The sequence below is a fragment of the Jaculus jaculus genome, chromosome 16, assembly GCF_020740685.1.
Source record: "Jaculus jaculus isolate mJacJac1 chromosome 16, mJacJac1.mat.Y.cur, whole genome shotgun sequence".
Classification (NCBI taxonomy): Eukaryota; Metazoa; Chordata; class Mammalia; order Rodentia; family Dipodidae; genus Jaculus; species Jaculus jaculus.
This window is the reverse complement of record NC_059117.1, coordinates 48,763,724-48,779,532: the sequence shown is the minus strand read 5'-3', so window position 1 is coordinate 48,779,532 and position 15,809 is coordinate 48,763,724. Positions and strand designations below refer to the sequence as shown.

Here is a 15,809-nt window from a genome sequence, read left to right as displayed (position 1 = left end):
CCTCACAGCCTTTCTAAAATTTGTTATATATATGTTATATTATATGCCATATATATATATATATATATGTATGTATGTATGTGTATATATATATATATATATATATACATATATATATATATATATATATATATATATGTTTTTCGAGGTAGGGTCTCGCTGTAACCCAGGCTGACCTGGAATTCACTACAGAGTCTCAGGGTGGCCTCGAACTCAGGGCAATCCTCTTACCTCTGCCTCCCGAGTGCTGGGATTAAAGGCATGCGCCACCACGCCCAACTTGTTTTATATTTTTATCTTGTTTATTTTCAAGTAGAGAGAAGAGATATGGGAAGAGTGGAAACATCAGGTCCTTCAGCTGCTGCAAATGAACTCCAGATGCATACACCACTTTATGTATTTGGCTTTGCATGGGTACTGGGAATTGAACCCAGGTCTTTAGGCTTTGAAGGAAAATGCCTTAACTGCTGAACCATCTGTCCAGTCTCTTCATAGCTTTTTAATAGCAGATATGAAATATCTTTGACATAATAATACAATATATGCAGAAAGATAAATTTTTAAAACTGAATTTCCTTCTCCTCTTAAATCCCTCCCAAACCCAATTATCAGTGTTGCCAATTTGGTGACAACCTTCCCTAATTATTCTATCTTTGACAAACCTACACACATGGGTAAAGTTAATTACCACCTTTAATTGTTTTGCAATGTAAGTGTGATTATAGTACATATTACCATTCAAAATGCTTTGTTTTACGTAATAAATGAGTATAGATCTCCTTCCACATGGTTATAATTAGTTCTAACTTAGTGTCTTTAAATAGATGTCTAATGTCACCTAGAAGAAAGAGCTGCTACATGCCAGATTTCTAAGCATCAATTTTGAAAGTTAATATCAGCTGTTGATTTACAAAATGTTAACGATACCAATTTAGGGTAGGGAGCATGCTAACTTCAAGTGAGGAAAATAACACATCTTGGAAGTAGGAAATTCTTCAAAGTTCAGTGACAATGAGTACAACACTGCTTCTTAGGTAAACCTCAAGTTAGTCCCAACTAGAGAACAGGGTCCTAGCAGGTCTCAGTGCCAGGAGCCCCTCGTGGGGCAGGCTTCCTTCAGGGAGTGGATCTGCACTGTGCTAACATTAGGCACCTCTCTTGGGCTCTCTTGCCACCTTGGATGTGGCCCAGGAAGCCGGGGAGGGTACGGTGGGCCTTCGCGTGCATGTGACACACACTCCCTTTGTTCTCTTGGCTGAGGTCAGATGGAATAAATCAATCAACTCCTTCATCCGAAGTCCTTCAGCGTGTCCTGGAGCCTTCCAGGCCATGTGTTCTCGAGTCGCCTGTGAGAGTCAACAGGAACAAACAGAACCAAAGGGCTCCCGGAGGCAGAAAGCAGCTGCTCCCAGGAATCTGTCCATGTGCAGGGAGGGAGCTCTCTGGCGGGAGCAGCCAGCTCAGATGCTTGGAGATCTAAGAGAGCTCCTAAATAAGAGAGTCTACTTGTGCTCTGCACTTAACACAAACAGCTTAATACACTTAATGCACAGTGCTTCCTCCTCCCAGAATTCAAAAACTAGGAAGCTAGGCTCAGAGAGCCCAAGACAACCCAGCACTGAGGTAAACACAGCATGAAGGTGGGCTTCTTCCATCAGCCACACAGCCTGGCTGAACGCACATGTCCTTGGCCCCTTGCAGCCCCTGTAGGTGTCCTGGCCTCTTCTGTACCCAATTGTGCTGTCAGTGTGTTCTATCTTCTTCAGAGCTGGGGATAATTCAGTGGTAGAGCACTTGCCTAACATGCCCAGACCCTGGGTTCCAACCCCAGCACTGCAAAACAAAATTAATATAAAAAAGTAGTTCTCAGGGTTGGAGAGAGATGGCTTAGCAGTTAAAGTGCTGGCTTGTGAAACCTAAGGGCCAACTAAGGTTCAACTCCCCAGTATCTACGGAAGCCAGATGCACATGGTGGCACATGCTTATGGAGTTCATTTGCAGTGTCTGGAGGCCCTGGCATGCCCATTCTCTCTCTTATAAATAAATAAATATAAATAAAATATTTTTTTAATTTTTTGTTTATTTTTATTTATTTATTTGAGAGTGACAGACAGAGAAAGAAAGAGGCAGAAAGAGAGAGAGAGAGAGAGAATGGGTGCGCCAGGGCCTCTAGCCACTGCAAATGAACTCCAGATGCATGCGCCCTCTTGTGTATCAGGCTAATGTGGGTCCTGGGGACTTGATCCTTGAACAGGGTTCCTTAGGCTTTACAAGCAAGCGCTTAAGCCATTTCTCCAGCCAAAAACGTATTTTTTAAGTAGTTCTTTTTCAAGCCTTTGCATCCAGGAGCCAGACCCAAGCTAGGCGGTACATAACAGGGCTAAATAGTTCCTTAGAAACTCAAGGATACACTTCACTCAAATTCTGTCTACCTGATCCTAAGTTGATAATCATAGTCTCCTAAGCTTCCTTATGCTTTCTGACCAGAATGACAAGGTTTCAAATATATGCAGGCCCTAAAAACCACTGGTTTCATTTTATATGTGAGGAGGCAGGAAAGTGGACATATTTGACAGGGTGAGAGGAGGGTGGGGGGTTGACATGTGATCTGGAGGAAGTGGCAGGAAGGGTTCACAGGTGGGCTATAGAGGGTGCATGAATCATGGCTCCTGGGCCAAGCTAGTCTTCCACCTGATTTGGAAATGAAATCGTGCACACATGTATACTGCAGTGTCTGACTGTCTCTGGCTTTTTTGTTTGTTTGCTTGTTTGTTTGTTTGTTTGCACTACATCAGAGGGCTTGACACTTGCACTGGAGACTGTGGTTCCCCGTGTCTCGAGTCTGTCCTCCATATCCTGTCACAGACATGTCTTCTGAACCCTGGGAAAGAGAAAGGCGCACCACGCATGTACAAGGAACATCCCAGTTCTTCTGGGGCATTTGATACCCACAGCTGTCTGGTATGTTCTGATGGCTGAATGTTACAAGTGGGCCATGAATGGTCATCCTTCATCAATCAAAGAATTTCCAGGCTGGAGAGGTGGTTCAGTAGTCAAGGGCACTTGCTTTCCCCAGTACCTACCTAAAGCCAGATGCACAAAGTGATGTACACATCTGAAGCTGATTTGCATTGGCAACAGTTTCTGGCATAGCCATTCTCATTTTTCCTCTCTATACTTGCAAATAAAGGATAATAAAAATTTAAATGGCCCTTCATGAGTTCACCTAGTTTGTCATCTATACCTGAATTTTCCCCATTGTATCTGCAATGTAAAAGCTCTAGAGAGAAGGACAAGAGATGGACAGCTAGCTAAAATGGACCTTCCAGAAGGGGCAGGACCAGTAAGCTAGGTTCTATGAGATGGGATGGGGGTCAGCCAAAGAAGTCAAGCACCCACAGAGAACAAGCTGTTGAGAACAGTCAGCCTGCTGGTTCTTGTTCCTGCACAAGGGGCTTCCTGTCGCTGTAGCCCCAGAGTGGCACAAGGGGCCAGGTCTCCTCTTCCCACCCCTCCCATCCCACACTGCTATATCAATATTAGCAGCTCAGAAGTCCTGGAAACAATCTCATGGGCCACTGTGAACACTCATGAACATATTCTGGGCCATGACAAGTAGCTATATCTAATCCTGGGCATAATCTTGTAAAATATTGAGTATGTTATCCCCACATGAGGAGGCCCGTTTGATTCCAGGGTCCACCTTCAATTGTTTAAGCATACATCTTATAACCAGGGACTCATGTAAAAATTTTTAAATATATTTGTTTGCAAAGAGAGAAGGGGACATGCCCACCCCTGTATCCACTACAAATGAACTTCAGATGCATGCGCCACTCTGTGCATCTGGCTTTATGTGGCTACTGGAGAATCAAACCTGGATCATTAGGTTTGCAGGAAAGTTCCTTATACTTAGCCATCTCCCTAGTTCCCAGCAGTTCTTTGTATGTTGCATCCATAAGAGCAAGGCTTTCATGTGACTTGTCATAGAAGGCCTGAGGAACATACTAGAGTGCAGATAAAGAACCATTTTCAGGCCCCAAGCCTCCACCTCCATAAGCAACAGAAGATTCGCACATTCCAAGTGGTGATGGTTCCAGCCTCCCCCAGGGACATTCCCAGCAGTTTGAGTCAGTCACAGGGTCACAGCTCATTGAGGAGTGGTGCTCACAGGGGTGGCTTTATTGTTTTATTTGTGAAAAATGAGGGCGAGGCCTGAAACACATCATTAGGAAATGCTTAAAAATAGAGGGAGAAGTATTTCCAGGGCCATGTTGGCCAAAAGGGCAATTCAACTGGGGGGAGCAATGTAGCCAAGAGAGCAGCTGAGAGGTATTTGTGGCACTGAGGAGGAAGGGGTTGCAATGGTCACCAAAGGAACCATGACTATAGATTTCAGGGCATGGAGACCCTGTCAACACAGCTAATCCCTATGGATGCTGGCTGAATATGCCCTCCATTGCCACAGAAGTTCACCCTGGAAACCGTGTCAGCTGCCAGCAGGCCAATTTGTCCTCGTATTACACACTCTGCTGACTCCGTTGCCAGAGCCCCGGATTTGGGATCAATGTGGGCATCCCACCCACCGCCCCTACACACACACACACACACACACACACACACACACACACACACACACACCGTGAGTGACGGCTGACACAGCAGGGTTAACAAGTCAACAGAATGTAGAAGGCACGGCCGGATTAAAAAGGTCATTTTATTTTGGTGGCCTGGACTTCAAGCAGATTAAATAATCAAAAAGGGCCAGGCCACCAGGGTCATGTTTAAATGCTACAGCTGTTCACCGAGGTCTGACAAACATTCTTTCTGCAGCTCTGTTGTCTGAATGGGAGAGTCCAGGGAAGATGCTGGGGAACCTAAAGCTTGAAGAAAGAAGACAGACGCAGTCAAAAGATCCTCTCATGGAAACAGATCCCAGCAGAGGAGACAGAAGAGGGCAAGGCTGCTTAAAAAAAGTGCTCCACTGAAAGCCTCGACTGTGTTCTCCTTCAGAGAAAAGGCCAAGCCGGATTCAGGAAAAGTAAATGGCAAACAAGGCTCTGAGTTAGCCAAGGGCTCGGATTGTTGAACCGTGAATTCACACGGTGGGCTACGTGTTGGGCAAGAACGCTGGCCCCCGAAGACTGAGTCATGAGAGGTGAGGGGGTGATGAATTCCATGTCACCCACACAGAGAGAGGGAGGGGAATGCACTCACAGAGGTGTCTGCAAGCAGTCAATTTTCAAACTGTCTTTTTATTATTTCTTTAAATTTTATTGACTGATTGATTTGGGGGATGAGAAAATGGGTACAACAGGGTCCCTAGCCACTGCAAATGAACTCTAGATACATGTGCTACCTTGTACATCTGGCTTTATGTGGGTGCTGGGGAATTGAACCAGGGTCCTTTGTCTTTGTCTGCAAGCACTTTAATTGCTAAGCCATCTCCAGCCCCAAACTGTCTTTCTTAAAACATCAGACAGATGTATATCTCTGAATGAGAAGACTGATGTTTTCACCAAGTAAGGTGGGGTAGGGATGCAGGGGAAGGGGCCCAAAGATAAATGTGTGCATGCATGGTGTGGACATGCACTTGGCATGTCATGGACCATTTCATAGAAAATGTGTTGCCCAGAGTTGAAGTTCATATATTACTCCCCTGGGGAAAGCTGGGGCAAAGAAAGGACAAACCGACGGCTTCAATGTCAGGAAGACACGCCGCTTTCACTAATATATTAACAGATTCTGTGGGAAACACATTCTGTGGTTTAAGAATTGATTTTCTGCAACTAATAAATGCTAGAGCCCCAAGGCTACAGTGAGGGTATTGGGTCATGTCTAATGAGAAGATGGTTTGGCTTTGAACAGAGTCATTTAGGCACTGGCAAAACCAGAGGAAAGCAGAGGCTGTGGTCTTCTACAAGGACTGTGATGTTCCACACCTCTTGAACATTCCCCTGGAAAGGTTCCCCACTTGTCTGCCCAACAGGATTACAGCAGAGAGCTTAGGAATGGGGGTTCCAGGCTACAGTGCACTTGCAGCCAAACTCTATTATCCCCTAGCTGAGGCCCCAAACCAACCAACTGAACAACCTCCCTCAAGAGCTTTCAGGATGAGCAGATAACTATTTTGGGTTGTGAATAGCACTGCATTGCAGTGTGAATTCCTCTAACAGTTTTACGAAATGCTCTTGACAGATGTTCACCATATTTCAAGATTCAAGTCTCAGCAGAGAACAAGAGGGGGACATAACGAATGTGCAGAGTGATCAATTGGTGTCTAAGAAAACGTAAACTCCCAGAACCTTACAAGGAGAACCTGTCTTCATTTCAGGGACCCTCTCCCACATTACTGTTTGGGACAAAGAGGTTCTTTTCAAAACCTTTCTTATGAGAGAGAAAAAAATTGATGTGTGTGAGAGAGAAATGGCATGCCAGAGTCTCCAGCCACTGCAATCAAACCCCAGACACATGTGCCAATGTGTGCCCTTGTGCATATGTCACCTTGTGTGACTGGCTTATGTGGGATTTGGAGAGTTGAATATGGGTCCTGAGGCTTTGAGGCAAGTGCCTTAACTGCTAAGCCATCTCTCCAGCCGTCAGAATCATTTTTGATAGAGGAGGGATGGTCAACAGAAAGCAGCTCAAACACTCCTGAGGAAGGGGTGAACCCTTGATTTGGCATGATCTCATCATACAATACTGTACAGTATGTTAAAAGAATAAGTAAATTTTCTGTAAAATCATGTGGATATCTTAGTTTTGACTTAATAAAATAAAGAATATTTATTTGGGAGCAGGAGAGAGAGGGAAAGAGGAAAATAGAGAGTGATAGAATGGGCACAACAGGACCTCTAGCCACTGCAAATGATAAAACCTTCTGATATACATTTATGTGTATAGTGCTGTGCATTACAATTGTGGATTCCTCCCTCCCTCTCGCCCTCCCTCTCCCTCCCTCCCTTCCTCCCTCCCTCCCTCCCCCTCTCTCTCTCTCTCTCTCTCTCTCTCTCTCTCTGCATGTGTGTAGTATTTGGTAGAACATAGCATATAAACACTCTCAGAGTTGGGAGATCCAGTCTGAGTTCAAATCATAGTTCTGTACTAAGACCTTGGAAGTGACTTTGCTTCTTCCCACCTTCCTCTCCTCACTTTACAAAGATGCTAATAACATAACTGTATTTACAAGGAAGGGTGCATATCATTATAAAGTGTTGGGCATGGCTTGATGCCTGGTCCCTGAGTTCAGGCCACCAGACTATGTGCTTTCATTCATCAGTGATGGTTGGGGAGGGGCTGACTATGATAACCACCTTTGTAAATGCCTGGCATAGCTGTCATAGGAACACGTGTGTTTATTATGTTATTTGGAATGCTTTTCTATATTTTTAAATCCCCAAGATAAAAAAGCCTTGTGACCATTGCCATTAATGAGATTTCATCTGCAAAGACAGACATAAGTCTGTAGGGCTTGCCCTAGTAGTGCAGTAACCACAGCCACATGCAACACTTTAAATTAATTAAAACTAAATCCAATATACAAAGGCAGTTCTTTGACCTCAGCAGTCACATTTTAGGGGCTCCGCAGCTGCAGGAGCAGTGACTCCCATGTTGGGTAGTGTACAAAGCTATAGTGGGAAGCCCTCCTGTTGGGTGTGCTTTCTGAGAAATGTGAGCATCCAAGGTCCTGTGTCCCTCTTGGGACACAGCATGACCATTCTCCCCAAGGATGTGCTCAGAGGCCTTCCACCTTGCTCTGCAGGGTCTGGCAACAGAAGCGCTGTGGAAGTCTCTTTTCCCAGGCTGCTAACTAAGGCTAGCTCAGAGCTTGCAGTAGTTATGGGCCCACCCAACCTGCTAACGAGGTGAGCTATAGAACCTCATCCAGGTTGCGGGAGGTGTCCCCCACTGCCTGTACGCTCTGGGGCTCATCCTGAACCCCTCTCACACATTGGCCTCACCCCGCTTTCTTCTGTTTCCCCCCCCTTTAGGTGTTGCGCTGCTGCTCGACAGCACACACATCCTCCTTCTCCTCCTCTACGGTGTGGGCGGCTGCCCCCCAAAGTGCTTCTGTCACCCATCTGCGAAGTGGGTGGACTGCAGTGGCCAGGGCCTGGCTGAGGTTCCTCCTGACTTGCCCCCGCAGACACTGATGCTGTTCCTACAAGATAACCGAATTCGCTGGCTTCCTGCTCTTGCGTTTCGTACCACTCCATTGCTGACCACCTTAAACCTGTCAAACAACTCCCTTTCCAGTCTCACCCCTGAATCTTTCTATGGACTTCGGCACTTGCGGGTTTTAAACCTAACCCAGAACTCGCTGCCTTCCTTGGAAAGCAGCCTCGCCCACACCCTGCCCCAGCTTAGGGAGCTGCACTTGTCCTACAACAACCTGCGGCGCCTGCCCACATCCCTGGGCCAGCCTTGGGAGAACCTGACGGTGTTCGCCGTGCAGCAGAACCAGCTTCTGCACCTGGAGCGCGCGCTCCTGGAATCCATGCCCAGCGTGAGGCTGGTGCTCCTCCGGGACAACCTTTGGAGATGCGACTGCCACTTGCTCCGTCTGAAACTGTGGCTGGAGAGATTCATCTTTGAAGGTTAGTAGTGTGTCTGTGGATCCCCCCTTGGGTGCGTGGCAAGCCAAGGATGGACCTCTGGCACCCTGCATATCAGCATTAGAGTGGTAGAGGGTATGAGGGGCAGTTCTAGGCTTTTCCATATTGTCACATTAGCGTTACTTCAGGCAAACATGGTATGTTGGCCACTGGAGAGTCTCCAGTGTGGCACTTACGTTCACCACAAACCACAGAGACATTCAACTTGCCAATCAAATATCACATGCAGTCCTATCTGGGAAATAGCAGAGTACTGGCTCAACCCCAAGGCAGTAACCACTTCTAACCCTCAAGTATGACCAGGTGGGGGCATGGCTGTCTGGGCACAGTTTCTCTATTTGTCCACTTCTACCCAGTTAGCAGCTATAAATCTTATCTAAATCTTCCTTCTTAACAAATTCTATTAGTGTTATTAAAATTGAATGTGGGGCTGGAGTGATGGCTTAGCGGTTAAGCGCTTGCCTGTGAAGCCTAAGGACCCTGGTTCGAGGTTCGATTCCCCAGGACCCACGTCAGCCAGATGCAGTCTGTCTCTCTCTCTCTCTGTCGCTCTCAAATAAATAAATAAAAATGAACATTTTTTTTAAATTGAATGTGATAGGGATTCTGTCTGAAATAATTATTTCTTTTCAAAATATTTATTTATTTATTTGCAAGCAGAAAGCAAGTACACTTGCACCCATAACAGGGCCTCCAGTCACTGCAAATGGACACCAGATGCATGCACCACTTTGTGCATCTGGCTTTATATGGGTACTGGGGAATTGGACTTGGGGTCATTAGGCTCTGGAGACAAATACCTTAACTGCTGAGCCATTGCTCCAGCCCTGAAAATACTGTCTTTAACCAGATGCCTAAATCAATGAAGAGAGCCCAGATTATTAAAGACAAGGGGCTCGAGGAGTTGCCCAGTGCTTAAGAAAGCCTGATAGATGAAGGGTCAAATCTACCTTGTGTTTTTCATGTTTATGAATAAAGTTTCATTAGAACATAGCCATGCCCATTCATTACTCACTGAGACTGCTTTACACTGTAAGGTCAAGGTTGAGTAGTTGTTACAGAGACTGTGTTGTAAACCTTATCATATTTACTACTTGGCTCTTAAGAGAAAAGCTTGGGCTGGAGAGATGGCTTAGCGGTTAAGCGCTTGCTTGTGAAGCCTAAGGACCCAGGTTTGAGGCTCGATTCCCCAGGACCCACGTTAGCCAGATACACAAGGGGGCGCACGTGTCTGGAGTTCGTTTGCAGTGGCTGGAGGCCCTGGCACGCCCATTCTCTCTCTCCCTCTCTCTCTCTCTCTTTCTCTCTCTCTGCCTCTTTCTCTCTCTCTGTCACTCTCAAATAAATAAATAAAAATGAACAAATAGAAAAGCCTGATAACCTAAACTTTCAGTGGAGGCCCAGAGAGGAAATGACTTGCCTAAGGTCATATAGTAGAAGAAGCCCTAGGAGCAGACAGTATGCTATTGAGCCTTGGCCTTACCTACTGTTCTTTACTCCACAGTGCTTCTCTGGACATCATTCACCCATTCCTCTACTTGAGTGTCTTTGAGAGGCGAGGCAATTATCCCAGGCATTGAGGAAAGGGCAATGAACAAGTAGATCCTTCTCCTCATGAAGGAGACATTTTAAGGGTAGAAATGTAGAAACAGATATTGCTCAAGATATTGAGTAAAGCTGTGAGTTGCACATGGGGTATTTTGAAAACCTGCAAAACCTGTTTTCTATTGTGACTGTTCTATCTTTGAATTCTATAAGCAATGCAGGAGAGTTAAAATTTCCCCACATCCCTGCCAGCATTTATTATTACTTGTTTTGTTTGTTGAAAATTTGGGCCACCTCGGTGAATGTGCCATGTTTGAGTTGGGTGTGTGCTTTTAGCATAGTATGTGGTATGTATAGTGTAGTTTGTGGCATGCATGTAAAATAACATGTGGTATGTACAGTGTGTAGGTGTGGTGTATGAATATGTGTGTACAGATGCATATGTCTTGTGCACACAAATACAGAGGCCAATGGAAGACATGTAGACTCCTATGGGTTCATTCTTCCACCCCATTTCCCTAAGACAGTCTCAGTGAGCCTGGAGCCTGTTTTTCCACAGTTAGATTAGCTGATACAGCCGAAGCCTTCCTCCTTGTCTATGGTGGCTTCAGCACTGGGGTTATGAGCTTGTGCAGTCCTGTCAGGCATTTTTGCTTGAACCATGAGATTCAACTACAGGTCCTCGTGACTATGAAGTAAGCTCTCTTACTCCTGAGCCATCTCCTCAGCTTTCGGGTTTTACTGTAAGTGAGCTCTGAAGGAGTTCTTGTCCCAGGAACACTATGACCTGATCACTGTATACAGAGGACAATATTGAGGATTTTGTGTCCTAGAAATGACTTTAAGAAATATTTTATAGCTGGGTGTGGTGGTGCATGCCTTTAATCCTAGTGCTCGGGAGACAGAGGTTGGAGGATTGCTATGAGTTCAAGGCCACCCTGAGAATCCATAGTGAATTCCAAGTCAGCCTGGGCTAGAGTGAGATCCTACCTTGAAACACAAGAAAAAAAAAATTTATATATTTGAGAGAGAGAGGGGATATATACATATACATATGTGTGTGTGTGTGTGTGTATGGAGAGAGAGAGAGAGAGAAGAATAGGTGCCCAGGGCCTCTAGCCACTACAAAGGGACTTTATGTGGGTATTGGGGAATCAAACCTGTATCCTTAATCTTCTCAGGCAAGCACCTGAACCACTAAGCCATCACGCCAGCCCTAGAAGTGACATAAAAATACTTTTATATATTTATTAGAGAGGGAGAGACTCAGAAAAAAAAGAGAGAGTGTGCATATGGGCATACCAGGGCCTCCTGACACTGCAAAGGAACTCCAGACACATGCACCACCTTGTGCATATGGCTTTACATGGGTACTAGGAAATTGAACCTGGGGCAATAGGCTTTACAAGCAAGTGCCTCCAGCCACTGAACCATCTCCCTAGCCCTAGAAGTGCCATTCTTGGTTTCACTGGCTATGGCCCAGTCATTTGGCCCCAACCTGACCTCAAAGAGTGCATAAATGTAGTCTTCCTATAAATGGTCTTTCCTAAGGACAAAGAGATATGCTTTGGGGAATGAAAAAATAGTATCTCCTGGACAGAAAAATGCACATTGGTTGGGAAATGATCTCCACCACCCTATTTATGCGGGAATACATCACCTTCATGCTCGTGGCTACCAACTATGTACTCCACAAAGTCGTGCGCAAAACGCCTAATGCATTTTACCCACTTGATTCCTCAGCACTCTCTGGAGAAGTGAATCTCATTATTGCTCCCCTCCCAGGGTCCAGAGGGACTGACAGAGGCTCAGTGTGGTCAAGGAACTTTCTGGAGCTTCACAGCTAAGTAAGATGTAGACTACTAGAGTCTGATAGGGGACAAGTATGTGGCAAGCTTCTTGCAAGCTTATTCAAACTGTGAAGAAGGTGGCCCCTCTTGCTGGCATGGGTAGATCTGCCACTGGCATCAAGAGATAGATGGCACTGGAAGGCAGAACTGGATCCTGCCTGAGGACACAGCTATAAGGAAGCCACAGAAGCCCTGTCCCCATAGCTCCTACCTTCCTGCCACATCCCACTTTTCAGTCTGGGCCTGTCCTTTGCTGTGAGTCCCAAGGCTGTGGATTGATCTTAGCCCAATACTGGGGCATGCAGGGTTTGGATGAAGGCACATCTGAAACCTGAAGTGAACGCACAGTTTACACTAGTCTAGGAGAATGCCAGATGATGGAACTGTCTATTCCTACAGGTAGCTATTTTTTTCTTTCCTTTTCTTTTCTTTTCTTTTTTTTTTTTTCTGGTAGAAGTCTCATTACATTTGGCATTTCTGTCTCTGGCCAGCTGCCTTGCAACACAACCAAAGGCCAACATAGCCAGATGCAGAGGAAGCAAAACTGGGGACAGAGGGTGGGGGGAGACTTTGGGCTCAGCTAGAATGGCCACTAGCTTTAAGAACAGCCATGGCTCAGGAAATGCCTATTTGGCCTTTCTAGTTTAGGGTTGAGGTTCTTGCTTCAAGGGATGTCTGAAGGATCCAGGAAAGGAGCAAGAGAATTGGGTGATGTGTGACTCAATTATTTTAAAAAATATGTTATTTTACTTATTTATTTGAGAGAGAGGCAGATAGAGAGAGAAAATGGGCATACCAGGGCCTGTAGTCACTGCAAACTCTAGACACATGTGCCACCTTATATATCTGGTTTACATAAGTTTTGGGGTCTCAAACTTGAGTCCTTAGGCTTGGCAGGCAAGAGCCTTAACCACTGAGCCATCTCTCCAAACCTGCTTGACTATATTTTTAAGCAGTGGCAACAAAAGTAACATGGTTTGCTCTTGTGTATCTCAGAACTCCTTGCACTATGGAGTGGCCTTGTCTACTTATAGGCCACCTGGTGCTTGTCTAAAGAGGATTAGATATAAGGGCGAGAACACATCCCCCAAACTCTGTAGTTCTCTGTAATGGAAGGTGCTGGAACAAGGAGTCATGACAACCATGTGCATCTATCTCTCTGGCATAATTTCACAATTCTCCCAGCATGTGACTGAGAATCTGCAATCTGACTTTGCTAAGAGGTGTGCCCAGTCTTCCCAGCTGGCCATGTTTAAGGCAGCCTAGGAGAACACAAATCCTAAAGTTACTGCCCAATAGAGGGCTTACTGCCACTGCCCTGGAGAGAAGACAACAGAAGTTAATGGGGTAGGGGAAGCGTAGTGGAAGGGCAGGGTTGGCTACTGAGGTATCCATCATAACCTGAGCTTCCAAAAGAGTTTTCCCTAAGGGAGCATGCTTAGTGGTTAAGGCTCTTGCTTGCAAAGTCTAACGACCCAGGTTCAATTCCACAGAACCCATGTAAGCCAGATGCACATAGAACTAGTTTTCAGCAGCTAGAAGCTCTAGAGCACCCAGTCTCTCTCTGTCTCCCTCTCTCTTAAATAAATAAATATTAAAAACAGAATTTTCGTTAGGGGTGGAGGGTGAGGCCTTACCTAACAGTATCAGAATTTGGATACAAGTAGGAGGATGCTATTGTAGCAGAAAATGCAGCCAGAGAGGTTTATTTTCCTGAATCCAGAAGGTATTTTGGTTGTCAAAGGGAGCTAGATGAAGCGCATGGGTCCTGTATTCTGTCTAGGAAAGGATGATGGACCACCACAGCAAGGAACAACAGAAGTGTGATACAGCCCAGGAAACTGGCCACTTTACAGTGAACGGAAGTTTCACTTAATGACCCCCTTTGAAAGCTTGGTAGTCCAAGGAGGAAATAGTAAAGGTTTGGAGGCCTGAGGAGATGTCATAATTATACTTAATCCCATGATTAAGCAGTGTTTTCAAGTCCTAAAAATACCTAAAAATCCTAAAACTACTGTCCCACTGCTCCCTTTGGCCACAATGAAAAGTGCTGGTAAAAATATAGGGCCTTTATAATCACCACACACATTATGACAATGGACATTTTTCCAATGTGTTCTTAGGTTTTTTTTTTCCAATGAGAACAGGTACAAAAATCCCTTGTGTGATGATGTCACTAAGGGAGAGGGCAATAGGAAGGCCCTGTGTTACACCTCCCCACTCCTTTTTGTCCCCTCAGCCCTTATTTAGTGTTTAGGTAACTTAGTTTCTTTTTAAAAATTATTTATTTTTATTTAAGAAAGAGAGAAAGAGGCGTGGTGGAGGGAGGAGGGAGACTGGGCATGCCAGGGCATCTAACCATTGCAAACAAACTCTAGACACATGTGACACCTTGTGTATTTGATTTACATGAGTATTGGGCAATCAAACCTGCATTCTTAGGCTTCACAGGCAAGCACCTTAACCACTAAGCCATTTCTCTAGTCCATGGTAACTTAGTTTCTAATAAATCCTTGCTCATAAGTAATTGTCTGTTTATTGTTGCGGCAATTTTAGTAGTTAGCCAATTTAGAAACCCTGAAATCATAAATACGACTATTCAATTCTTAGACTCCAGAAAAGAGAAACTTGAAAAATCCTATCTACCTAAGTTGTTGCACACTGGGGGACTTGGGAGGACAAGGTTGTATGAAAGCATTGTTATCAACCACTGCTTTTGTTGTTTGAAGGGGGCGTGACGGATGGCGTCATCTGTGGGTCACCTGACCTCTGGAAGGGGCAGGATCTCCTCTCCATCCCTTATGAGCTCTACCAGCCCTGCCCTTTGCCTTCCTCAAGCCTGACATCCTTACATGGTCAGCAGCCTGGTTCTGCCCAGAGGGAGGTGGCGGAGTCTCCTGAGAATCACTCAGGACAGCAAGAGCCTTTGGACTGTGAAAACAAACCCAAGCCGCGGCCGGTCAACCTGCGCCATGCATTGGCTACTGTGGTCATTACGGGGGTAGTGTGTGGGATCGTGTGTCTCATGATGCTGGCCGCTGCCATCTACGGCTGCACCTATGCAGCAATCACAGCCCAGTGCCACAGGGGATCCCTGGAGCCCACTACCAAGCCTGGGAAGACAAAAGGAAAAGACCTGCTGGACAGGCCAGCAGCCTGAGAGCCTTCTTGTCAAAGAGGATGGATCCCTGTAGGCCATAAAAAAATGTCTTAGTAGGGCTGATGTGTTCATTATTCCTGTATCATCTTTCTCCCCCCACCCACTGAAAAAAAAGACATGACTGTAAAAAAAAAAAAATCGGGGAAGAAGCTTATGTTTCAGCTTCTTAAAGAGATGAAATAGATGTGATACTTGTCCTGTGCTTTACAAGTTATATGTTGAGAGGGATCTGCACCTCTTTCAGGCACCCTACTCTGGGTTAACTCTCTTTCACAGAGCAACAACAAGCCCATCACATAACCTAGTAGGCATTCTTGTTCTTAGACATTTTGGGGCCCCTGGCAAACAGCCCACATTGGAGTTCCTTGGAAGAGTCTGCTCATCTTACTTGAGGGGTAACAGATGCCTCTATAGTTCAAGTTTTTGCTAGCCTTGTGGGGCTTTTAGATGTTGTGAAGGTGATATATTTAATGGGAGTGTTTGTTGGTTGGGAATTTCATAGCTTGCCACAAGAGTCATATTATATTTAATTTTCTCAATCAGGAAACCATTTGGGGGCTTTCTAAGCTGCACAGGAAGATAAAGTTTCCGTGTCTGGAGAATGGGACCCAGGCCTGGAGCCTGGGCAAGTTTTTGATT

General features: G+C 45.4%; 2 protein-coding genes across 3 annotated transcripts in view; one reads left to right on the top strand and one right to left on the bottom strand.

Moving 5' to 3' along the window:
• Nucleotides 1-15,809, bottom strand: part of Cacna2d3 (calcium voltage-gated channel auxiliary subunit alpha2delta 3) — an 877,750-nt gene that overhangs the window by 137,500 nt on the left and 724,441 nt on the right. The gene's annotated exons all lie outside the window — the stretch shown is intronic.
• On the top strand, nucleotides 5,093-15,197 carry Lrtm1 (leucine rich repeats and transmembrane domains 1). Its single transcript, XM_045136093.1, has 3 exons — nucleotides 5,093-5,158; nucleotides 7,992-8,597; nucleotides 14,740-15,197. The coding sequence occupies exons 1-3, from the start codon at nucleotides 5,152-5,154 to the stop codon at nucleotides 15,168-15,170; spliced, it is 1,044 nt and encodes a 347-aa protein (XP_044992028.1). The 5' UTR covers nucleotides 5,093-5,151; the 3' UTR covers nucleotides 15,171-15,197.

Excerpts from the sequence above, each read along its gene's own strand:
- Lrtm1 (XM_045136093.1), top strand. Across the intron at positions 8,598-14,739 it reads GGAGAGATTCATCTTTGAAG|GGGGCGTGACGGATGGCGTC; the intron begins GTTAGTAGTGTG and ends TGTTGTTTGAAG.